General features: G+C 48.2%; 2 protein-coding genes and 1 long non-coding RNA gene across 9 annotated transcripts in view; 1 reads left to right on the top strand and 2 right to left on the bottom strand.

Annotated features, from left to right (window-relative positions):
* AGBL4 (ATP/GTP binding protein like 4) overlaps nt 1–25,169 on the bottom strand; it is a 1,469,133-nt gene that overhangs the window by 221,838 nt on the left and 1,222,126 nt on the right. The gene's annotated exons all lie outside the window — the stretch shown is intronic.
* The window catches only part of BEND5 (BEN domain containing 5), a 49,950-nt gene that overhangs the window by 6,104 nt on the left and 18,677 nt on the right, over nt 1–25,169 (bottom strand). For all 4 annotated transcript variants that reach the window (XM_027537320.1, XM_027537322.1, XM_027537323.1 and 1 more), the window contains 2 exons: nt 10,096–10,244; nt 4,309–4,522 (listed from right to left, as the gene is read on the bottom strand). In XM_027537320.1, coding sequence (XP_027393121.1) covers nt 4,309–4,522; nt 10,096–10,244 — 363 coding nt within the window. The remainder of the gene's footprint in view (nt 1–4,308; nt 4,523–10,095; nt 10,245–25,169) is intronic.
* LOC113889913 overlaps nt 1–25,169 on the top strand; it is a 37,288-nt gene that overhangs the window by 1,589 nt on the left and 10,530 nt on the right. Inside the window, exons 2-3 of one of the 2 annotated variants that reach the window (XR_003510376.1) lie at nt 1,547–1,724; nt 18,742–22,590. This is a non-coding gene — a long non-coding RNA (uncharacterized LOC113889913). Of the gene's footprint in view, nt 1–1,546; nt 1,725–18,741; nt 22,591–25,169 lie in introns of those variants that run through there. The other variant, XR_003510375.1, reaches the window with a different exon arrangement.

The following is a 25,169-nucleotide window of genomic DNA, read 5'->3' as shown; positions in this document are numbered from 1 at the left end:
AAGTTCTCATAAAGCTCATATTCTCATGGGGGTGGGGAAGAAAGACAGTCATCAAGCAAATAAATAAATAAGAAATGCACTGCAGACTTTAGGGAGGGTGATGTGTTAAAAGAGTGATGGCAAGGCTACTTCATCAGCTTGGACAGTTGGAAGTCAAGGACGTGGACTCGGAAGTCAAGGCCTCTCTGAATGACATGGAGGCAGAGTGTGCAGATCAGAGGAAGTGGGGACAGGAATGAACTGGGAGAGGGCCTCAGTGGTTAGAGAGCAGTGGGAACTGGGAGGTGTGGTGTGAGACGAGGCCGGAGGGGTCACCGGAGGCGGATCATCAGGCAGCAGCCAAGATGATGAGTGTGGATTTCAACTCTGGACCGTGTGCACGCCAGGGGCAATGGGAACCAAGGGGAGTGAGAGCAGCAGAGGGCAGCTTTGTAGAGGGAGAGGGAGGAGGCTGGAGACGGAGGAGAGGGCAGGGGGAGAGGAGCCCACAATGGGGACGAGAAGCCACAGGCAGGAGGAGACTTGAGGGGGCAGGATGGGTTTCTCAGTAAAGGAAGAGCGGTCACACAGGCTGGGGAGGAGGAGTCCTGCCTGCCTGGAGTGAAGAGGAGCCGGAGGAAAGCTTGGCAAGGACAGATTAAGCAGAGGGCTGGAGCGGAAGCCAGACGAGACGGCAGGGGCATTGCTAGTGCACATGGGCAGTGAGTGTCGACAACTCTTTCAGGAAACCTGGATGTGAAAAGGAAGACATGGCAGCAGCTGGGTGATGTAGGTGGCCCCTTGGGAGTGTTTTGCTTGCTTCCATAAGAAATGAGTGATCAAAGCATATTTAAGCTGGGAAGGAACCAACTGAGTGGAAGGAATAACGTACTCAGGAAGGTAGGTGGGCTGAAATTTAGAAAGAGAGAATGACCAGTCCCAAATAAGACAAGGAAACTCTTCTTTTGGACATGAGGCATAAAACTGGGCGGGGGTGGGGGGGCTGGGGGGCGGTCCAGGTAAGTTTGTAGATATGGTGGATCGAAGCTGTGGGATTTATTTTTCTTTTCTCTATGAAGGAGGAGACAAGGCCATCTTTTGAAAAAAGAGATGTGGACTTGCACGGGAAAAGTAGAGAAGCTTTAAAGAGGGTTTGGAAAATTGAGGAGTGGATGAGTGAGGGAAACTTGGAGGGCGTGGCCTGTGGGGCTGAAGACAGTAAGTCTGTAATGGCCTCAAGCCATATGGCTAAGGTGTTTTCTTCTAGATTGTCCCTTAGTAATGCGGACCAAACCAGATACAAAGAACATCATGTGAATGGGGTCCAAAGCACATACAAAATGTCTCTGGGTCCACTGGGCTGCCGGGGCAAGGGCTACGATCCGCCCTTACAGGTGGATACATCAAGCGCCTACCTCATGTGAGTGCTGCACGGGGCTTGCGGAAACAAGAGTAAACAGAACTGGGGACAGCTCAGAGTTAGGGCAAGGCAGGGCTGGGGCTCAACCTCAAGCTTATTGACATTCCTTTCCAATTTCTGCTTTCCATCGCCTCTCACTGGGAGCAGGCGGGAGGGGCCTGAAAGTTGACAAGCACTGAACGATCGTGAACTTCAATGATATGACCGTCACGAAGTCATGCCAGCCCTACAGTGCAGCTCAGCAAGGAAGGGAAACTTGTTTTCACAACTCAGGAGTAACAATGACCAAACTATCAGCCAAGCAGCCCTCTTAACCATCTGAGAGGTAAGTTTTCAGCTGAGGGCACTGGACTTGGGGGGAAAGTGGTTCACAAGAAACCGTGTGAAGAGTCGATCAGGGGACGGCTTGCAGGTCTCAGTGTGGCGTTTTTTCAGCCCTCCCTGACTGAGCTCACAGTGTGTCAGGCCCTGTATGAGGCACGGAGGACGGGGAGGTGAGTTTGACACGGTCACACTAACGTCTGAGGCAGACACGTGGCAGATGACTTTATACCATGGCGTGACAGTGACAGTCGGTCACTGGGAGGTACCAGGGACCTGCTGAGTCACATTCCAACAAGTGTAACAGAATCAGAGGTCGGCCACCCCTTGGGGAGGCAGGGCTGTGTCCCCAGGAAGGACTCTTTCTCAGGATGACCTCCTAAATTAGGCTCCATCATTTCAGACAGTGGGCAGACTACAGGTTACCTCTGCTTGTCTAAAAATAAGTGTCTGCCTAAATCAATTAACCATGAATCAGCCATCCAGGGAGGCAGCTGAGCTTCAGAACAAACCCCAGATCAGAGTCAGCCAGGTGGGTTTCAATCCAGGCTCTGAAACTTCATAGCCACGACTTCCAGTTGGTCACCTAATCTCTCTGTGTCTTGAGATCTGGACCTCCAAAATATATCCTACAATTGGCCATTTTTCTCTGTCTCCACTGCTCTGACCTCAGTCTATGGCACCGCTGCATCAGCCTCTCGACTGGCTCCCATTCAGTCCCTCCCACTGAAGACTCCACATCATCTTTCTCCTGCAAGAAGAGTAAGTCAAGCTACTCATCGTGGCCTTCATGGCCCAAGACCGTCCCTTGCCCACCACCCTGGCCTCAGTCTCCCTGCACTCATGACTCTGCAGCTGGCTGGGGCTTCTTCACCCCTTGAGCATGTTGGCCTTTGAACCTGTTATTTATTCTGCCTCTTTCACGCCCCCTCAGAATCACATAGGACTGCCTCTTCCACATCCAGTTCCCAGCTCAAAACCACCTCTTTGAACAGGTCTTCTCCACCCACCCCAGCTAACACAGCTACTGTCTCACTCAGATATACATCACAGCCTTTCATCAATACCTGAAATTATCTGATTTGTTTGTGGACATATTTGTGCCTGCTCCACAATCTGGTACAAGGCCTGTTCTAAATGCACACACTGACTGGTTGAGTCTTACTTTCTTCATCAAAACCTGGCAGCTGGACACTTAGAGACTAGTGGGTAGGAGCACAGCTTCTGAAGTCAGCCCTCCTGGCTAGGACTCCTGGCTCTAGTCCTAAAACTGTGTGATCTGGGTAAGTCACTTAACATCTATGTGTCCAGTTTCCACATCAAAAACAGGGATAATATTAGCAGTCAACAGAAGGGAGAGTTATGTGTTATGAAGATTAAATGAGTTAATATGGACCTGAAATATCCTGCTGCTGCTGCTGCTAAGTAGCTTTAGTCGTGTCCGACTCTGTGCGACCCCATAGACGGCAGCCCACCAGGCTCCGCCTGTCCCTGGGATTCTCCAGGCAAGAACACTGGAGTGGGTTGCCATTTCCTTCTCCAATGCATGAAAGTGAAAAGTGAAAGGGAAGTCGCTCAGTCGTGTCTGACTCTTAGCGACCCCATGGACTGCAGCCCACCAGGCTCCTCCGTCCATGGGATTTTCCAGGCAAGAGTACTGGAGTGGGGTGCCATTGCCTTCACCTGAAATATCCTAAGTGCTCAGAATAATTAACGATTATTATATTCTCTCTGCTCCCGTGTACTTTCCTGTCTCTGTAATTTGCATTACCTGTACCGTAACTAGCTTTTCTGTGTTCACCTTCGGCATGAGACTCTGAGCTCCTTGCAGATGGAGACTGTGTCTTAGCCCTTTCTAAGTCCTCCATACACAGTAGAGTCTGGTAAAGAATAAGAGCTTAGTAAACAGATGGAGAATAGGTGGGAGAGATAGAAGAGAGAAAGAAGGAAGAGGAAAGAAAGAGGAGAAAGGAAGGCAGGAGGGAAGGAAAATGAGAGTCCAGGTTAGAGCCCTACCTTTGGGGAAACAGGCAAAGAGACAGGGAGTCTCTCCAAACCCTCCCAAACCCCAGAAAAGAAGCTCAGTCTAGCAATCGTTGGCTGGTCTTCATCTCACTAAGTGCTCCAGGCACGAGGCTAGGACCCCCAGGAGCTGGTGTCCGAGCCTTGACTTTCACTTGCTCTACACAGCAGCCTCCTTTCCCAATCCCACACCTCTGTCCCAAGTACCTCTCTTTAAACATCTGCGTCCCCAGGTCTGGTGGACCCGTCAAGGCCCGCTTCAGTGACCCACTTCGCAGGGACCCTCCCTGATTTTCCAGCTAGGGGTCTCCTGCCCTCCTGAGAACCCCCTTCTATGCCTCTCGCATGTGAGCTGCTTGAACCGCACGTGTGTCTACAGCTCATCTGCCTTGTTAATGTGAGCTTGCCCAGGACCAGGTCCGTATCTGCTCCTGTGTTCCTGTGCCCAGGCCAGGGCCTGGCACGGGGAGGCTTCAGCAGGTGTGTTGAACTGAAACATGCCCCGTGCATTCCTGCCAGGGTTGAGGGCAGGATCTCAGTCACTGCATCTCCAGTGCAGGACTCACCTCTGACGATGCTTAGTTTGTGAGGCGAGAGGGGTGGCTTAGGGACTGCATCTTTCTTTTTTTTTGTGGCAACTCCTGTGACGCTTCTGTTCTTCAGAACATCTGTTCCCCAAATCATGACTGCCAAGTTCTTCGTGTACTTGGAATCTCCTTGGGTGACTTGCAGCTGGTGCCATTTCTCCTCATCAACCCAAATCCCGCTTCCCAGATGGACCTGAAAGGGATAAGAACGCAAGCGAGCACCTGTTTAGTCGGACAGGATGGCAGCGGGAAGCTTTTCCTGTCCTTTAAAAGACAGTGCTGCACAACTACAAGAGATCTGCTCCATAAATACTAACTACCTTTCTTTCAGGGAAATAAAAATACGCATTTACTGAACACCCGTAATGCGCCAGGCCTTATGCTAGTGCTTTATATTTACTCTCTCAGATCTTCACAGCAACCCTGGAAGGAAGGTGCTGGGACTCTATTTTCATTTCAGGTAGAAAAGCCAGGTTGGGAGAGGTGCAGCCACTTTTGAAAAGTCACTCAACTATGAAGTTGCAGAGTGCATTTATGTTGTCCGGGTGGGGCTCTCTAGGTGACTCCAGGGTACAGCGGGGTGTGGCAGCCATAGCCGCTGGAGTGGGGAGGGAAACTGCCCAGGTCCTGCCACTAGCGGAGTGTGTATGCATGTTCTTTCTGTCTCTGGCTTCAGCTTCGGGGAGCTGAGCAGGGAGAGTTAGATTTCAGCTAAGTTCTTTCTGGCTCAGAAAACCTATGATTTTAACAAATTAAACACAACCACTGTGTCCCTGGTCTGATTCTGACGGCACACAGAACAAAACACAACCTTCTGCTCCTTATAAGGGAAGCGCTCAAAGTTTCAGAGTAGAGTCCATAAACGCAGATGTCCCAGAATAATCTAGCAAGGAGCTTTGAGATTTCCTTTTCCTTTCTGGCTCTTTTAACAACTTAAAAACCATTTGCTGATGTTAATCATTTAAAAATGAAGTTCTGACTTTGACCTTGCCATTCATGCTGTGTTTCTACCGAGTCCACGGAGGGTGGACGTGGCCTCTGTGGGGACAGTGGGAGAGGCAGCCACTGATGAGTTAAATTTCCTGAGAGGACTGGAAAGTCCCTGCCAAGGTCCTTGTCTTCAGAGACTGTCAGTCGTGGACCTTGCATGGTCAGGAGATATCCTGGGAGAGTCCTGGTCTGAGAGACACCCCGACTGACGGCAGACTGGCAGGACTCAGGGTTCAGAGATATCTGAAGAGCTCTCTACTGAAGATCGACTTGGAAAGCACAGTGAGCATGCACAGATGGGCAGACAGGTCAACCAGCAATGCTTCTTCCTTCACCAATTACTGGCATTTTCAGACCATGAACAAGAAAAAACAGAGCAACACAGCCCACCCACGAATGTCAGTAGGTAAACAATCTAACATTGCCACATCCACTTCACTTCCTTTTGCTCAAATGATCATTCAGACCTCTGCAGGCACCATATCAGATAACCAGATCCACCTGGCCTCCCTGTGCTGCAAACCTCATGCTGCAACTCTGCTCACACAGCTTAGGAAGATAAGCAGCCCTTGAGTGGGATGTGGTGGCCTGGGGCCACTGGGCAACATCCACCCAAGGTCGAGTCTGGCCTTCTCTCTGCAGCCTGAACTGCAGGTGGGCAGTCTGTATTCCAGATCAGGCCTGCTGGTGACTAGCTCCCTCCTGCTCCCTGTGGGACCCCAAGTCACCTCCCTGGATGACTCTGTGGCTACCCATGCAAGCGCCCTGAGATAGGAGAAAACAAGGGATGTGAATTAGATTAAACACTGAAAGAGAAACCCTTGGAGATGGAGGGCAACTTCCATTTTCCAAAGGTCTTTGCTCTTTTCTGCTCAAGCCTTGTTTTCCTACAACCTTTCAATTTGTTGTTCTTTAAAGAGAGGTGGTAGTCATCTTGGTCAATGTTCTTCTACAAGAGAAAGGGGACACTAATATTTCTTTGAGTACCCATTATGAACTAGGTATTCCACTCTTAGTTATAAACATAATGACCTTAAGAGATGGAAATAAGTAGAAATATTTACAGACAGGGACAGAGATTCAGAAGGACTAATTAATTTTCCTAAGACATACTATTAGGAAATTTTGGAATCAAGGTTCAACTCTAAACCTGTGTGACCCTGCAGCCCACACTCTCGTGGCCTCCTGCTGCTGCCAGTGTCATGGTGGTGCTGACGTGGTGGAAACACAGCAGATTTATGTTCATCTGGCTTTCCTCCTGGGCCTCCCTCTGCACCTGCCTGGCCACTTTGCTGGCCAGCACCCACTGTGGGTCACACTGCAGTCAGGGAAACCTGGAGAAAAGCCACTGGCTGGCCTTCCTGTCCCCAGTCCCTGCCCTGACCAACCCACGCTGTAAACACTGCCAGATCAATTCCCTAAAACACAGCTTTCCTTCTTTGACTAGATGACTTCCGCAGTCTTTCAACTGTGTTTTTATGTTAACCTTCTGGAATCTTGAACGGCCCCGTTTTCTGTCACATCAAATGCAACGTCCTCAGTTGGTTTTAAAGGTCCTCTAGAATCCTGTTTCCATTCAACCTATTAAGCATAGCATGTCTACCACTCAACGATGTCCCTAAACTCACTCATTTCCTCCTACGTCCAGTGTCTGGTGACAGAAAAAGGACAGGCTCTAGAGTTTCCTCTCTGTGTGAATCCGAGCCCTTCTACCCACCAGCTGTATATCTTGGGCTAGTCACTCTACCTCTCTGAGCCTTTCTTTCCTCAGCTGTACTTGAGGCAGATCACCACCTGAATAAAGAGCTATTCTGAAGATAAATGAGATAACATGCCGACAGTATCAGGAGGGTAGCGCACACCTGAAACTGTTACTTCTGCTGCCTTCTTTCCCCCATCTATGTCTCTGTTCATGCCTCTCCCCCACCCAGGGATGTGAGCCTTCCCTTACATCTCCTTAGCCTGATAAGCTTTTAAACCCCAGCCCCCAATGAAACAAAACCTCCTTCACTACTCTTGGGCTAAGTTCTATCCACTCTGAATTTCTAACTTACTAAGAGCCCTCACTACCTTCGCAGTCCATCTCCACGGGGAGAGGTCCAGGCTTTGCCTCTTTCGTCCCCTACAAGGTGGCCCAGACTAGTCTGAACACAAAGCTGTAAGAAACTGATGCACATATTTAATATGTCTTAATGGCACTGGCTTTCAGTTCAGATGAGCTGCTGTTCCTTGAAGAAGAAAATACTTTCTGAATGCACTCGAGTACAAGGCCAGCTACGCAGCACAAAAGGAAACAGCCCTGGGTGAGACGGGTCACAGGGACAGGCTGGGCATTTGGGACAAGGGTTCCTGAGGTCAACAGAGCTCAGGGGCACCTGGAGCAATGCCCCGCTTTCAAGGATGCAGCAGAACAGACTGGCAAGAGCACCAGCCTCAGAGCTAGGTGACCTGGCTTCTAGTCCTTGCCTGCCTCTGCTCTGGTGTACAGCTGTAGATGAGCCCCCCTTCTGGATGCATTTCCCCATCCACCCCGTGTATAAATTACACTACTTAAACTTTGATGGTCTTTGAAGCTTTACGATTCAATGAGTTTTTTTTTTTTAATTTTATTTTATTTTTAAACTTTACAATATTGTATTAGTTTTGCCAAATATCTTAAGACAAAGAAAAGAGATGCACTTGAGCCAAATCGGAAAGTAACTTTTATGGCAAACCCTTACTCACATAAACCACAGTTCACTATTGGTCCGAAATGTTAGCCTTAACGCTTTCAAGGGAGGTTATTAAAAACATGGCATCTGGTAGGATGGGACTTGATCAAAGAATGCCTTTGTGAAATGTTTCAGAGGACAAAACTAGTTTCCTACTAGGAAACGGATCTCATTCCCATGCTCTGCGCATCACAGAGATCGAGGCAGAAAGAAGGAAGGGTCTGAAACGACAGCAGAGCCAAGAATAATAATGACTGCTTCTGGGATGCGGGGGATTGCTGTTCCAAGCAAGCTGCTGTGCGTTTCCAGGGTGTCTGCTTCCTTCCCCTCCCTTCATCAATTCCTTTGACTATGAATTGGTGGAAACAAAAGCCAGTTAGTTTTATAGCAACATATTGGCCATAATCAATGATAAAACAAACTCGGCACTTTCAAGACAGGTTGTGCAGCTTGAGTATGAAAAAATCAAATGACATTTGAGAGACACAATTTCCTGGCAGGAAAGTGATCCTTTCGAAAGAGACCCTCATAATGCCCAGAAACTGTCCACCAGTCTTTAAAGCAGGAGAGAAAGAGATTTCTCTTAGAAGCTACTTTAAGAAAAAGTCTGTAGTCATTTCACTATGTGATTGTGCCTGAAAAGAAATCAACGGAGACAGAAAAGTCTTTTCTTCATCTCTAACTGCTGAAGGTTCACCAGAGTTAGATACACAGTTTAAGTCGTTTTTAATGACTGGAGAGCATTTATTTGATCCTACCTGGCACAGCTAGAGATGCTGAGGCCCAGAGAAGGGAAGCCCCCACTCAAAGTCACACAGGTAGGGCAAAGAGTTAAGCTTACACTCGGGCTCCAGGCTGCCTACTTCCACTCTGTCATGCCACCTCTTCCCTGCAAAGCAGATTCTTAAAGCCTGTAGGCTACAGCAAGGCAGGGAAGAACAGGCCTATGGTTTGACCCATCAGTTCTGCCTCTGCAGGGGAGGAAGTGCTCTGAGGGAGTTGTGGGCACATGGATAGAAAGAGGAGGGCAGCATATCCAAGGGAGCCCTGAAGACCAACAAGTTTCATTTCCTTGGCTTGGCAATGCTTGCTTTGGCTCAGCCTGGCCAGCTGCAGGGATGTATCTGGAGAAACCCAAATAAAACAACCTTTCCTTTCTCATCAACCCACTGGGGAATGATACTGGATAAACAGAGACCTTTTGAAGCATAAGGCAAGAAAAACAGACTGACACAAATGAGTCTCTGGGGAGAAGGAGAGGTGATGTCTATAATGCATGCCATGGTGGCAAAGACTATTATAGTAAAACTGAATATGACCAGTGCCTAGACAGAGAGCCAGTATATTTCCTCCAAGATGAATTCATTTGGATGTAGGAAGAATATTAGAAGTTTTCTCCTTGCCCTGCTGCTATGTCATATATGTGACTTTAAGACTTCCAAAGGCTATTCCGTTACTTTTCACCCTGCACTAATAGAACTACTAATAGTGCTTAAGTTTTCTTTCTTAACTTTTTTTCAAGAGTCTTACAAAAAAAATCTGAGGAGTTGTATGTGGCCCTAGGACTGTGGGCTAACCAAGCTGAATGTACAACTTGAAACCAGCTTAGGGGTAAGGAGCATGTCCCATTCACCTCTGTATCCCTGGCATTTAGGGTTAGGGTAGGACTTACAACACATAGGTACTTTGCAAACAATGAATGAATGACTATTCAGTCACAGCCATATCTGTAAATCAGATATCTCATCTCGAGATCACCTTATACATTTTATGCATCTGGTTTCATCAGATTATCATTTTAAATTATCTTTCTCACTAATAAGCTATTTTTAAATGTCAGTTTAGTTTTACAGTTGCTTTGGCCCAATATTTACCATAAAAAAAAAGAAGAGAAAAAGTCCTAGTAAAGCTCCCCTGATTACAGCACATGGATTCTGGAAGCAGTCACAGAGCTAGGCCTGCAGGCCAAGCAGTTGCTGTATCTCGGGAGCTCCCACCATACCCTCCTCCTTCACACTGACTAACCAACACTTGTCGGGAACGGAGAGTGAGCTTGAAACACTACCTTGCCATTGTCTAGGATATACTTGTCCATGACAGGTGCAGGAGCGGGGTAATAGGACGACGTATTTGCTTCCTCACTGAAAGTGCTCCGTAACTCCGGCTCGGGCTCGAGACATTCTGACTTTACTTTTTCCAAGTCAATGGCGGGACCTAGGCAGTTAAGAAAAGAGATCTGTCTAGAACTCCAAGGAAAATCAAAGGCAAATATTTTAACTAGGCATCTGTCAGCACATGGTGGCACACACAAACTATGCTTATTGCTGGCTTATTTTGGTCCGTTGGACTACACTTAAACCCCAGCTTAGAAATAAGAGGAGGTATGAGCATCACAGGGGAAAAGCTGGCAGACAAGAGTGGACTAGATTCTAATTAAACATGAATGAGAAGCAGTCTTCTAGGGTGTCACTGTCTGAATGAAAATGCGAGGGATTCAACTTCCTGCAGGGGAAAGAGGTCCTTTTAAGACTAGGGTGGAGACAGGGTAGCAATGACTGCAGTATGCAAATTGTGTATTTGCCAAAACCCCATCCCTGCAGCCTACGTGAAGTAGGCCGCAGCAGAGGATAGGAAAGCAGGGGGAGAAATGCAAAGGCCTCCCCCCCGCCCAAGACCTAGTATCTAGACAAGCGCATTTCAACCAAGAAATTAAAGTACAATACAGATTAAGCCCCTGATTGCCTGAACCGGCAGCTATCCTGATTTTTATTTTAATGCAATCAACACAAATTATGTACAGTTAAAACAGTAAAAGGCAGGAGATAAATGGTGGTGGTTTCTAAGGAGGACTTTTTTTTCCTCCATTAGCTTTTTAAAATGATGGACTATTTTTCAAATCACCTGTTGTGTCTTGATTACCAAAGGGCAGTAAAACAGGGTAAGGCTGGATAACTTGATTAACTTTTATAGGCGAGCAAATCCAAAGGCCAACGGAGAGTTTTGGCATCCTGCAAATTCTCCCTATGCAAGTATTTCAGGAGTTAACTGGGATCAGAAATTTAGCTACTGCCAAAGCCAGTCCCCAAGACTGTGCAAGTAGCTTAAGTCACCAGTGAGTTTCATGGTCCAGCCTTCCCTTATTCTTACCATGTGGGCCGTTTGGTACGGAGCTGTTTGTGTGCCAAAGCCCTCACCAACAACCTGGCTGCAATTTACTGTGCTAAACTGCCATACCCTTGGCTTTGCCTGGTGGTGAGGAAGGTATTGTGATTTTGTTACAAAAATTCCTCACAATAGGGCTTCCTAGACTGATAAAACCATTTCTGAGTTGCTGGTAGCTGCAAGACAGATCTCTGAAGTCTCCAACAATGTAGGTGCACGTGTGTGTGCTCAGCACATGAGTGCGTGCTCAGTCACTTCAGTCTTGTCTGACTCTGTGCGACCCTGTGGACCCTAGAATCCACTAGACTCCTCTGTCCATGGGGTTTTCCCGGCAAGAATACTGGAGTGGGTTGCCATGCCCTCCTCTAGGGGACCTTCCTGACTCAGGGATCAAACCCACGTCTCTGGTCTCCTGCGTTGGCAGGCGAGTTCTTTACCACTAGTGGCACCTGAGCGGCTCAACGAAGTGTGAAGGCACAAAGCTGAATGCAGCGAGGCTGGGGAGCGGCGCAGAGCTCAGTGAAAAGCAGGGCTCATCGTGGGAGACCGAGTCTAGGTCTTACTCCTAGTTTGGATAGATTTTAATTGTGTGGCCACAGGCGAGTGAACTGTGGATGCACAAGCTGTCAGAATGAGGGACTGACAGCATCGTCACCATTCTAGGAGCATCTTCCAGTTCTGTGTGACCTACTCAAGAGCTGGGCCTAAGGCTTTCTCTTCTTTGCCCCCAGCCCCTGGCATGAGGAGGTGTTCTCTGACTGCTAAATGAACAAAAGAATGGCAAGAATGAATGAATAACTCTAAAGTTTCAGAAGCAGATGCCATAGTTTCTCCTCTCTTTGTATGAGATCTCGGTTGTGTTTCTGAGATATAAGCAAACTCAGGTGGAGCATTTGATCTTTTCTTAGGTCAGGGAAGAAGCAATTACTTTGGTTTTCCCCAAAGGGCATGGCTAAGTTGGCACCTGAGGTCTCTTCCTGCTCTGACATTCAGCAGCAAGATAAAGGAATGGAGCCATGCAGCCAATGGAGCACAGGTCATCTTAGGAAAAGATAGTGTAACTCCTCTAAAGCCTCCTTTTCCTTGCATGAGAGGAAGATGGTGGACAAGAGAACAAACCTAGCTCAGCTCTGACTTCAGTCTAGTTCTCGTCCATTTATCTCCACAACAGCTGCCAAAGAAATCTACTCACAACCAAATCATTCCCGGCTTAGGCTCCCACTGCCCTCAAAATTGTGTACCATAGCCTCCTTAAGACCCTGAATATAGCCAGCTTCTTCTTGATCTCTGCTGCTCAATTCCTGCTCTCCCCAGATGTTGTCCCTCAGGCGCTGTGCTGTCCCAAGCTTCTGAGCCTTTGGACGTGCTACTGTTTTGGCCTTGAATGCCATCTCATCTGCCTGTCAAGTCTCTGGTCAGACTGCAGAACAGAGCTTAGGTGTCTCCTTTGTGAGGCCTTGCTCTGATCACTACCAGGTAGGGGGTCTCTAAGTCGTAAATACTTCCAGCACATTATATTTGGAATCATCTACCAATCTGTCTGCTGTCCACATCAAATTGTGAAGCTCCTCAAGGGTAAAGTTTTACTCTCTTTGTAATCTTGGCACCTAGGGCAATGTCTGGCATGGTGGAGGCTCTCAGTAAATTCTTCATAACATGAGAGCAGCGAGTGAGTTGTGGGCAAGAAAGAGACTTAAATGGGTTGAGGCACAGATTCTGAAATAAAGCCCTGCTGCTGAGTGGAGGTGCCTGAGGTGAATGGGATGTTTATAGGTATTTGTTCTCAAATACCTGTAACCTTTTTGCAGCCCAGGAAGTAGAAGTTAGGGCTGTAAAATGGAAACTGGAAACATCTAGCCAGGGGAACGGACAGTTCTGCTGGCTACACAGAGACACATAAGAGCAGGAGCTGAGAGCAAAGAGTCACCTCTCTGGCTCCACCCTCACTGGTCCTCTCTTCTAACGCAGACTCTGCTCCCTAGTGGCCTGCCTAGCCAGCTCCTAGGGACTCCCTCCTCCCCTGGTAACAGCTGCACTCCTCTATTCCTCTCTCTGCCACCCCCACTAGACTGTGAGGCCTGAGGGCAGACAGAGACTGTGTCTTTTTATATTAGAGACCAGGGCTCAGCACAGTGCCTGTTCCAATTCAATTGTCAACAGGTGATTTTACACATCAATAATTACTTAACCTTTCTGACTCCTGTTGCCTCATCCTGAAAGGAGGAATGACAACAGTGACTCAGCCAGGCTGCAGCGTAAAGGAATGAACCTCATATATGTAGTGATTCAGACTCTGGCACAGCGTGGGTGCTCAGTAAATGGTGGCTCACCACCCCCACCCCCGCCCCTGCCCCACGCGGGGGTGGTATTTGGGTGCTCAAGTTAGTCATTGCTAATCCCTGGGAACCAGGGCCCCGCTGGTCTTTTGCCCCAAGTCCATGGCACGAGCCTGGCCCAGAGCAGGTGTTCAGGCCCTCATGGCACACACCCACACTAGGCTCCCCTCTGCCAGTTTGCTCAGGGACCAACAGAGTTTCGTCGAACGCTGAGTCTATTGTAATGGGATCTTCCTGCTCCCAGGCTCTCAAGGAACTCTATTTCCTAACACCCCCGATCAGCACATTTAATACCTGACGGCTGCCAGGGATTAGCACTGCTCTCTGCCACTGCCTCCTCTGGCATTGTATTCAGAAGGACCTGGTGTCTCAGCGAGGAGGACAGACCAACCAAAGGCTCCTCCTGGAAGCAGTTCGTCAGGAGACCCGGGTGTGAATCCTGAGACACATCTCCTTCACCTCTCTGTGCCTCAGCTTTCCTGCCTGCGACATGGGGAGTGCCAATAGCCTCCAGAGAGCGAGGCAGGCGCACAATGGAGGCTCGGACACCGGCTCAGAAAATGGCAGATGAACGAAGGGATGAATCGGTCAATAAAGCGGCGTGTTCAGTAGTACAGAGTCAGAAAGAAAAGGAACAAAAAGCATGTGGTTTCTTCCCAGAGAGGAGGGAGGGCCTCTAGTGCTTTTAATTTAAAAGGGGGAGAAAAACACTTCACTGCAAATTTTAGTCGGCTCCACTACGATGCTGGCAATTTACATCTCATTACAACAAACGCTTCAGATTGCTGTTTTGCTTTTAAAAATTTCTGAGGCATTGTTCTCCTTCAAACACATGTGACCAAATTAGCCACGATAATAAGCACTTGTGCTAAGAGACGGCACTGCACGATCTGGTGCAGATATTTTAAGTAACAAAGCAACTTTTTTTCACTTTGTGGGAAGAGTAGGAATCAAAAAAAAAAAAAAAGCCTTTTGATCCACTTCAGGTTTATTTTGGAGAAAATATACCTTCCATGGAGAGAAACCTCTCAGCTGGGTAAAAAAAAAAAAAAAAAAAAAAAAAGCTTTTGAAAGAGTATAAAAGACAGCGCTTGTCTTTTCATTCAGTCATTCACGAGCCCATTCATCACACAATCCCTGACTGCATACCAAGATCGAGCCCTGGAAGAGGCATTGGGGACCCGGAGACAAATACAGCATGCCCCAGTTCTGGAGACACTGAGAATATAACACGTGAAACTCTCATTATACTGCATACAAACAGCTGTGAGCTGATGGACAAACACTGGATTCAATGCTAGAAAACCTGCTGCAAATCCTGGGTCTATTATTTCCTTTACCTTTTTAAGCCCCAGAGGCCTTTCCCATAAAATGGGAATCGTGGCACACAGTAAGGGGCTTGGTAAACGTTTGCTGGCACAACAGATAAAGGAAACTGTAACATTCTCTATTCTCGTCTAGCTTAACTGGACTAACGCCATTCTTTCTGGAAATCTTTCTAAGACATTGATGCTTATGTTCTATTTGCGTGTTCAGTCATGTCCGACTCTTTGCTGCAACTCCTCTGTCCACAGACAGGAGGTTTAAAAATAACCCATTTCTTCAAAATATGTATGCTTGGACACTAAAAATCAATTCTGACTTCTGTTGAAACAGAAAGGCTAGTAATATTAGATTTTCTCTTGAAAAGTATTAAAGTCTTCCATTTATTCCTGCAAATGAACAGGACTTTTCTCTGCTATTGGTATAATTCTAGTTTCTTCCTAAATATAAAGTGAATCAAAAAATCAAATCAAAATCCTTAAAGTATATGCCTACTTTGGTGGCCCAGAGGCATACTGGGTTTGTCAAAAAAAGATGATTCTACTTGTGGAAAAGGAGTTGAGCATGGGAAGAGCTACAGCAAAGGAGGTGCACAAAGGCCTTGGAAAGAGATGGGAGATGGCCCGCAGCTGGGCAGGTGGATCTCCTCTCTCAGAAGGTATCCGCCATGCTCACCTGTTGCCACAGCTACGCATATGGTTATCGGCCCCGCTGTGCCTCCAGGGAGGGCAGGGGCAAACCTGGTCTCATTCCTTCAGTGAGAATCCATTAGGCACCCACCAAGTGCCAGCCCCGAGCAGGCAGCTTCAAATGATGTGCTGTCCAGTAGTGGAAAGAGACAGACCACAGTCCATTAATACCATCCTGACAAGAGTAAGGATAAAGACTTGGGAATAGAAGCAAAGGAGGAGGTGCCACACCTGGAGGAGACTAGGAAGGCTTCAGAAGTACAGTCACAAACTTCTGGGCTGGGGCTTGGAGCTGGCCGTATGGGTTGGAGTGGGGTAGTTATCCTCACACGGGGAGGCAAGTGGCACATTATGGAGGCTCACTGATCAACCAGGCTGTGGGCAGCGTCATGATCTGCACAGGTTTGCAGAGAGATCACCATGGGCTCAGGGACCCTGGAAGGCCTTAAGGAACAGGTGAGCTCCTAGAACTTGAGATAAGGTCGAGGGAAGATGGTAGGATGGTCAGGCAGGGCAATGAGATCACTGTCAGCAGCGGCTCCTTGGGGTCCTTCCCCGACCCTCCCCGTTTTCTGAGGGCTCTCTGTGGGTGAGGGCTGGAGTAGGCTTTGCTAGGCAGAGGCAGGAGAGGCCATTCCAGCCCTAAAGACTGGATTGGGCAAGACCCCTGCAGCTCATGAGGATGCCCGCCCCCTCTGCCACCTCACAGTGGGGCTGGTCCCTTGGGGAGTCAAAACTCTAGAGCAGCAGAGCCGGGATGGACTCAGAGAGCCCCCTCTCTATGGGGCAGAAGCCCAGCAAGACAGGGGTGGCAGGAGAGGGCCCAGGTCCCAGTCATGGTGGTCAAGGTATTTTACCCACATTGGAGAACTGTAGGGGCCTGTTTCAAAGGACATATTTGCTTCTCCCTGAAAAGGAAAGGTGACTGACACCTACTGAACATCTTTAGTAGTTATTGTTGCTATTGTTTAGTCGCTGTCATGTTTGACTCTTTGCGACCCCATGGACTGCAGCCCACCAGGCTCCTCTGTCCATGGGATTTCCCAGGCAGGAATACTGGAGTTGGTTGCCATTTCCTTCTCCAGGAGATCTTCCCAGCCCAGGGACTGAATCCATGTCTTCTGCACTGGCAGGCATACTGCTGAGCCACCAGGGAAGCCAATTTTACATCAAAATAACAATTAAAAAAAAATCTTTTAATCTTGACACTCCAGTATCAAGTTATTATTTGTTTACTATCTTCTGGGTTAGGATGCAAACTCTGAGGTCAGCCACTGTCCTGATCACGGCTGTATCCAGCACCCAGAGCAATGTCCTGGCACACAATGAATACGCATCAAACATGTGCTGAATGAAAGAAGTTAATTCTTAGTAATTTGCCAAAAGTAAAAAGAAAAAAAAAATTCAGGGTTGCTAGACTCCGAAGGCTTGTTCTTACCACAGCCCTACAAGCCTTCAGCTAACTGTGGTTTTCAGGCTGCACAGGTTTCTCACGTAATGTCCACCTTGTGGGACCCATACTGCACCTCTGACCTTCTTTTGCCTTCCTAGGTGTCTGTGAAGAACTCCACAATTGAGCAGGGGGTGCAGTGGGGAGGGAGTGAGTCACCAGGATTCATCTCACCTCTAGGAGATCTGAGCCTGTCCTCTGCCAGCTGGTGGTCAAAGCTGGGCTGGCTCTTCATCTGTGGTCCTGCCACTTCCCACCCACCCCAACTGTCTGGACCCAGGCAGCGTTCCAAATGGCAAAGATATGCACAACAGCATGGGTCTGTCCTGCCAGACAGGCGTTGAAGGCCCCCACACATGTGCTGAATGCACACAAAATGGCCTTTGGTTCTGGACCAGAACTGGCTGGGTGCGAAGACTGAGGGGTTGTGGTACGAAGGAGTGGGGTAGGAGGCACAAAGGCTGCCCTCAGATTCCTGAAGGGCTGCTGTGGGGCACAGCGAGGGCACACCGAGGGCAGGGGTTAGGGGAGGCGGAGTCTCCTCATGGTGGTGCTGACATCTCCCAAACAAGTCAATCCTTGACTCTGACCTTGTTGTCTCTCCCCTTCAGGCCATGAGCTGTTCTAGAGCAGGAACTAAATGGGATTCATCTTTGCTAAATGTGGGTTGGTTGATTTGTTTGGTTTTAAGATACGATTTCAGAGTAGCAGGACAGTCCAGGGCCCTCCTTCCTCTTTCTCCCTAGAGTTCACTTTTCTGGGGCAGTGGGAAGGGGGCTGAGGGACAGCTCCAGTCTGTCCCTCTGTCCCTGAAGCCCATGACCAAAGGGGCAATGCTGAGGTCGATGGGCTACAGGCCCCTCCGAGGGGAGGAGCCCCTGCATCCACCTGTGTAAGGGCTGGGGCAGTTCTAGGAGCCCTCACCTGCCTTTGCAGCCTTGGCTGTCCCTCCTACCTACCTCTCCTCTGTGCAGTTCGGTCAGGGGTGACTTGTGTTTCCCGAATAAGCCAGCATCTCTCCTAACTCCAAATCTTTATCAGTCTCTCCTGTTGTCTGAGACATTCATTTCCTCTCTGGGCCCGTGTCCTCATCCGATGATCCTGTCTACTCCTGAGGTGGTTTTCTCTACGAAAAGCAGCTGGTATCAGGCCCACAGCAGGTGTTCACAGGGGCCAGCACTTGCCTGGAAGGAGAGCTCTCCCACCTCCGTTTCCTCGGACTGGCAAAGCCAACAGAAAACAAGCCTGCCACACGAAAGCCCATGGCCAACGGGCAAAGCCCTATTTTAAGTGAGAAGCACATTTCCTGTTCTGGCAACAGAGAGAAGCCCAGTGACTCCTGATGTTCCCACTCCCCAATCAGGATCAAAGGGACAGCCTGGAGCTATCCTTCAGCCCCCTCCCCACTGCCCCAGCAAAGTGAACTCTAGGGAGAAAGAGGAAGGAGGGGCCTGGACTGTCCTGCTACTCTGAAATCGGATCTTAAAACAACCTAGGGTGAACTGTGGCTAATGCTGATCCTGTCAAGAGTGCACAAAGTCCTTCAAAGGGGAAGACGGCCCATATCTTTAAGAGAAACAATTCTAGTTCTCATTGCTGCACCCTTGCCTGCCACCCAGGGTGAGGGGCACAAGACACGGTAGTTTGGGCCCCAGCCCACCAGTAAGCAAGACAGTGGCAGGTTGTGGACCTGCTGGGTCCTGGGAACATGAAAACCTGACCTGATGGGTATCTCCCACTTATCCTCTTAGTCCTTTCTCAAAGCCCAACTTTTGTGAGCACTCCCGTGTACTGGTGAGAGTGAACTGAAGGCTGAAGGAAATGGAAAAGAGCTCTGAGATGAACAAGCCCTGGGAGGAGAGCTGTGACAAAGAGAAAACGGAAGACTCAAGGGGGTCCAAAGGAGTGCTTGAGGATTGGAGATAGGAAGATGGAATTCTGTCCTGGAAAAGCGTGTGGCGGGAGAATTCAATACACTATATACCAGCGAGCCTGAAATCAAGTCCAGGCATAGCTGTAAAACAGACAATTCAAATATGATTTCTGAGGACTTACAAGGGAAAGTAGCAACCCCCGGGAGACGTTAGGAGACCTGGATTGACCAAAGACTATGACAAGCCGAGACAACCACACCTGCGCTCTGTTGGAGGGCAGTGAGCGCCTTTGTGCGCCAAGTGCCGTACACACATCTCATGCGCAAACTCAAATGGTACTGCGTCACTAACGCTGGACTCACTGAGCACTTACTATGTGCCGGCCCTGGGCAGAAGTCTGTACGTGCCTTTGCTCATTTAATCCTCTTAATAACCACAGTGGCTGGTATTGTCACTGACTCCACTTTATGGATGAAGGAACTAAGGCCCAGGAAGTTAAGTAACTTGCCCAAGTTAACACAATCAAAATATGGAAAAGCCAGTGTTCAAAACTCCAGTATCTCTGACCTCCTAGTCAGTGACCAGGCTCTCCTGCCCGTGTGCGGTATGCTTTACGATATCCATTTTACAGAGGAGAAAAGAGAGGCTGAGAAGGGTTAAATTATTTGCTTCAAGTTGCGCAGTTAAAGAATTCGAAAGCTGAGATTCAAACCCAAGTACTATCTGCTGCCAAAGCCCACGCTGCCTCCAGTGCAGGGGAGAGCCAGCAGGAGGCATTTGGCTGACATTCGCTGCTTTTCAAAGGCACCACCAGAGACCTGTGCTGAAAGAATCCAGCTCTGACCGCAAAGGATTTTAAAGATCAAAGCTGGTATTTTAACGGACTTTGGACAGAACACAAGGCACGAGCCCAGAGGGGAACAGAGGTGATAGAAACCCAGCTCTAAAGAGCCAAGACAGATCTGCAGGCCACAATGGCTTTCTCCTTCAAAAGTTTCAACCAGCTTGTGATCTGGCCAACAGGGGCATTATCTCTTCTTTTGCCTTCTCCTCTCGCAGAAGGAGATAATGCTTACCTGGCCTTGCAATAAGGCTACTGGAATAGTCCAATGAGATAAAAATGTCAAGGTCTTTGAAGCCTGTCAAGTGTCATGTACATGTGAATTACTGTTATTATTCTTAACGTCTATTCCTCTTCTGGTCAGAATTCATCATTTCCACCTACCTTCCCTACAAAGTGCACACAAAATCTAGAGCCATCCTCTGCCTCCTTCCTGCAGATCCAGCACTTGCTATGTTCTGTCCCGAGCTCAAGTCTGTGTTCCGCCTCGGGCTGTGTGTGCAGCTTGGAGACAAGGACTCTGTCTCCCCCTCTACATTCCTCACTGAGCCTTTTCCAACCTTAGCTGAACTAACGGTACCGGAATCACACCAAAACCATCTTATCTAGTAAGAGGTACTTAGAGTGCTAACAGCTGAGGGTAACATCTGAGCTTTGGTCCCTGACTTCTAAGAACAAGGACTCTGGCTGAGGGGAACTCAAGAGAGATGCTAGAGTTTACTTTCTCCTACACTGGAGCTCACCCTTGTCACTGGCTTTCACTGCTCTGCTTCCCCTCACACCCCTGGAATTCTCTGAGTCTGCCAAGCCTTGGTTTAATAAACATCACTCTCACCTCCTAGGCTCATGAATGTTTTCAAAAGGGACCATCTTCCTGTATCTCCAGCACCTAATACAATCCTGGCACAACCCTTAAAAAATGATAAATGAATGAAAGAATAAATGAACGAATGAACACACAGATAAATCTGTATTTTATAAATTAGAAGATCTTCATGCTTTTCATGTCCTTGGCATTTATTTCTTTGGGAGAAGACAAACAGGCAAGGGCAGGAAAGGAGAAAGAGACTGGCATTTAGCAAACACTTGCAATATGCTGGTTACAGTGATGAATTCTTTACACATGCTTCCCCTTTTAATTCTGACACCGTCACAGAGGCCGGGAGAGAAGGAACCTTCAGAGTTAGTGAGGTTCCTTTCCATCAGAGAGAGCTGCCTCCTATGCTAAGATCATACAAAAGGAAAGCTCTGTTTTACAGAGAGATGTCCTTTGGGGGATTAGGCTGGGGGTCACCCCCATGTCAATGACATTGAAGTACAAGGGCGTGTGGCCAAGGGCCCAGAGAGAGGCTCTCAGAACCAGGTGTCAGGAGACCCTTGGAAATAGACCTGTGACACCTTCTGGGCTTGTTTCCTCATCAATGACATGAGGGCAATAGCCTACATCCTCTCTAAGCTCATTTGCCACTCCTTGACTCCATGTTCTAGAGAATTTTTCTCTGTTAAATATATCTTGCGTTTATTTGTGGAATGAATGAAAGAATGAATAAGTGAGTCATCCAGCGAAGTCTCTGAAACATCTTATACCATCTTGCTGCTGCCCCTCACCTCCACCAGGTGTACCATCACAGGTCCTGGCTGCTACGGGACCTTCTCACCAATCAGAGGTCCTCTTCAGGCTCCTGCTCTCTGCTCCCTCCCGTCTATGGCCTGCAGGATCCCAATGCCTGAAGGAGTCAGCAGTTATTCTTTTTAAAATTGAGCATCCCTAATCTGTGGATGATCTAGCATCCTTGAGATGGGTCCCCTGGCAACATGGAAAGGAGAAAATACTCAAGGGTGGGCCTCTAAGAGCACTGCCTGAGCCAGTCCCCAGGGGGGCGGGGGCAAGGAGGGTGCAGCCCAGGCCACACATCAGCCCCTGACCAGGATGTACTGCTGAGATTCAAGGACGGTCTCTCAGCCCCTTCCTGGCTCTTCTCCGCCTTGTGCTTGGCTTCTGGGAGGTGTGTACTGTACAGGGGCTGCTACAGCAGAGAATGTTTTCCCAGACTCATCCAGACAGAGTTCCACCTTCAACTGCCAGCCGCTTCCCGGGAACCGCATTCTCTGCATTTCAATTGCATGCTTACGTGTTTCCCTCCATCACTGTGCCCTCCCCAGCCTACAAGGTCTGAATCTTCTCTGTGTCTCCCCAGGTTGCTAGGCTCAGAAAGCATGTGGTCAATGTGAACTGACTGAATGAAGAAATACGTATACAGCCCCCTTTCTCTCCTATAATATAAGACCTTGAGAGGCAGAGAAGTTGGTAAACCTGTTCAAGGTCATACAACTTTGACTGGTTAGGGAAGATGAGTTAAAAACCAAATCAGACCATGTCTGATGCCCGCTAGGGGTATGGGAAAAGGTGCTTATGGTAATATAGCATCAACAGAATACCAGGTAGGATGCTGTATATCCCTATGCTGTAAGAGGGATGTTATTATTTCCATTTTACAGATGAGAACACCAAGGTTCAGAGACATTGGACTTTGTCTAGGCCCCTTTGCCGACACTGCGCCTCACTCTTCCCACTCACTCACTCCTGCCTGAGTAAGAAAAATGTATTCATCAGGCTCAGATTAGAAGCCACTTTCTTTAGGAAACCTTTCTTCCCCAGTCTCCCAAATTCAGCGGGTGCCCCTCCTCCACTGCCTCACAGCAGAGCTTCTGTCCCTGCGCTGGCACTAACTGAATCAGTAGCTGTCTCTCCCACACCAAACTTTAAAACCCTCAAGGGCAGAGGGCAAGGGCTGTATCTTAAATGTATTGAACTTTACCTGCTGCTAAGTCACTTCAGTTGTGTCCAACTCTTTACGACCCCATGGACTGCTGCCCACCAGGCTCCTCTGTCCATGGGATTCTCCAGGCATGAATACTGGAGTGGGTTTCCATGCCCTGCTCAAGGGGATCTTCCCAATGCAAGGACTGAACCCATGTCCCTTGTGTCTCCTGAATTGGCAGGTGGGTTCTTTACCACTAGTGTCATCTGGGAAGCCCCATTAAGCAAAATGCCTGGCATGCAGTGGAGACCAGTAAATATTTGTGGGAGAAAAGAGGGAAGAAAGCAAGGAAAGAAGGTTCCCAAAGAACTGGGAAGTGGGGAAGTTGGGTTTGAATCCAGGCCTGCCTGGTTCCAAGGACTAGACCAGACCAAACTAGACTACCTCCATGAAAACATACAAACTCCCCTTAGAGTAGACAGCTTTTTATTATACTCTTGGGGATTTATCTTTTGTTAATCAATGGATCTTAAGCTTTCACAGGTCAGTGACAGCTTGATCAGATGTGACTTTTCCGGGATGACCCTGATCCCTGGAGCACAGAGCACCCCATGTGGTGGGTGCTTTATGCGTAACTGTGGCTTAAGCTGACTTATGTTCAATCCATTAATCAGAAGGTGACTCAGATCAGAGAAGAGCCAGCCACTGGCCCTCAAGATGGCACAAGGCCTGAGGGTGGGAGTGCCTAGAATGATCAAGACACTGAACCCCGGTTGGGGCCACGTTTATCTAGGCGTTTTAAGACTAAAGAGGCACGTGAACGAGCATGCATGCGTGCAGGCTCAGCCACTTCGGTCATGTCTGACTCTGTCCACACTATGGACTACAGGCCACCAGGCTCTTCTGTCCATGGGATTTCTCAGGCAAGAATATTGCAGTAGGTTGCCACGTCCTCCTCCAAGGGATTTTCCTGACCTAGGGATTGAACCCGTATCTCCTACGCTGCAGGCAGATTCTTTACCGCTGAGCCACTGGGGAAGCCCGAAGAGGCATATACTGATAAAAGTGCAGTGCCTTACTGCACTCAAGGGTCAGGAGTGGCTTCTGGAGTTTAAACGAAGTTCATGATTATATAAGACAGGCAGTTTCCCTGGGAATAAAAATAATGACGTGGAGAAATTTTGTTTTTATGTTTGCTTTGTCCCCCGTCAAGAAGTTTACAAAAGATGTAGTGTACAGAATGCAATGAAAATAAAAATTATTCATCCAAAGACTAGGAAACACTTTTTCTCTCTGAAAATCTCAGTTCTCTCTTGCCCTCCCACTGCCACTCCCAAGATCACACTTTTTTACAGTTAGGTTTTCTCTTTGATAAAAAATTTTAGTAACTTTTTATGTTGCACACCACATGTGACCTTTAGTGTCACTGTGCGCCTCTCAAGGCAGAGTCCGGGAGTGGGGACGTTACTCGCCTAGGAAGTGGGGATGTGGTTTGAGGCGAGCACTGCTTCTGCTTCCCCAAAGGACTCTGGGCAAGTCCCAGCCTCAGTTTCCTTCTCTGTGACAAGGGCATGAAAAGGCCTCTTGGCTGACTCCTTAGGCCACCCTGAAGATCTGAGACACTGCCTTGGGAACATACTCTAGGTAGTAGGAGGGACCTATCAACATAAGTAAGGTAGCACATTTATCTAAACATCAGAAAGGAATGAAGCTCTTACATGTAAATCTACTATCTAGGTAACACAAACCTTCCTTCCTAAGTATAAAATTGTACTGGATTTACCTTTGGGGATGGCACTTGTATTTCTAGACTAGTCTATTCCCTTTTTGAAGCAAAGAACACTGACGCAGGGTTATTAACGACTGTCTTGAAGGAAGGTGGGGGCTATGAATCTGTGTTATCCTGATTTGCTCAACACTGACTGCCCTCTGCTTTTCAGAGTGTTTCTCTCTTTTCCTCTCAGGTAAGCAGTCATTTCTCCCTGCTGGCAAAGTGGTGGCCTTTCAGATTTCCCGATTCCAGCCTCTAAACCATAGTACACGAGACAGAGAAAGTCAGAGTGAAAATCCCTTAGTCGTGTCTGACTCTATGTAACCCCATGGACTGTACAGCCCATGGAATTCTCCAGGCCAGAATACTGGAGTGGGTAGCTGTTCCCTTCTCCAGGGGATCTTCCCAACCCAGGGATCGAACCCAGGTCTCCTGCATTGCAGGCGGATTCTTTACCAGCTGAGCCACCAGGGAAGCCCAATTACATGAGAAAATCTAAAACCTAAGTTTGTTAAGTTTAGTTGCAGTGTAAGAGCCTATCAAGTTTTTCTATGAGCAAACCAAAGTAGCTTTACATATCTTCTACACTAATCTTCCTAAGGTCATGTGCCTCTCTGCTCAAAAACTCAGTGTTCCTCATTCCAACCAAAACAAACCCAGACACTCCGGCTGGTAAGGGTTTCCAGGCCTTCAGTCACCTGTCCTGACCACACATGTAGTCTCCCTTCTTAGTACACGCAGTGTTGACTGCTGCCCTCTGCCACCTCTTGGGCCTTAAAAGACTGCCCACCCTTGGAAGCCCACCTCTTTCCTGGAGTCTCCCTCTTCTGAACTCTCCTCTCATCTTATCCACATCTTTCCCATGGCCCTGACCTCTTTCTGACTTAAAGTAACGCAAGTTTTCCTAGAATCATGTCTAACTCACTTCATT

This window comes from Bos indicus x Bos taurus, chromosome 3, assembly GCF_003369695.1.
Source record: "Bos indicus x Bos taurus breed Angus x Brahman F1 hybrid chromosome 3, Bos_hybrid_MaternalHap_v2.0, whole genome shotgun sequence".
Taxonomy (NCBI): Eukaryota; Metazoa; Chordata; class Mammalia; order Artiodactyla; family Bovidae; genus Bos; species Bos indicus x Bos taurus.
Note: the sequence above shows the minus strand (reverse complement) of the source record. Positions and strands in the feature narration are given on the sequence as shown.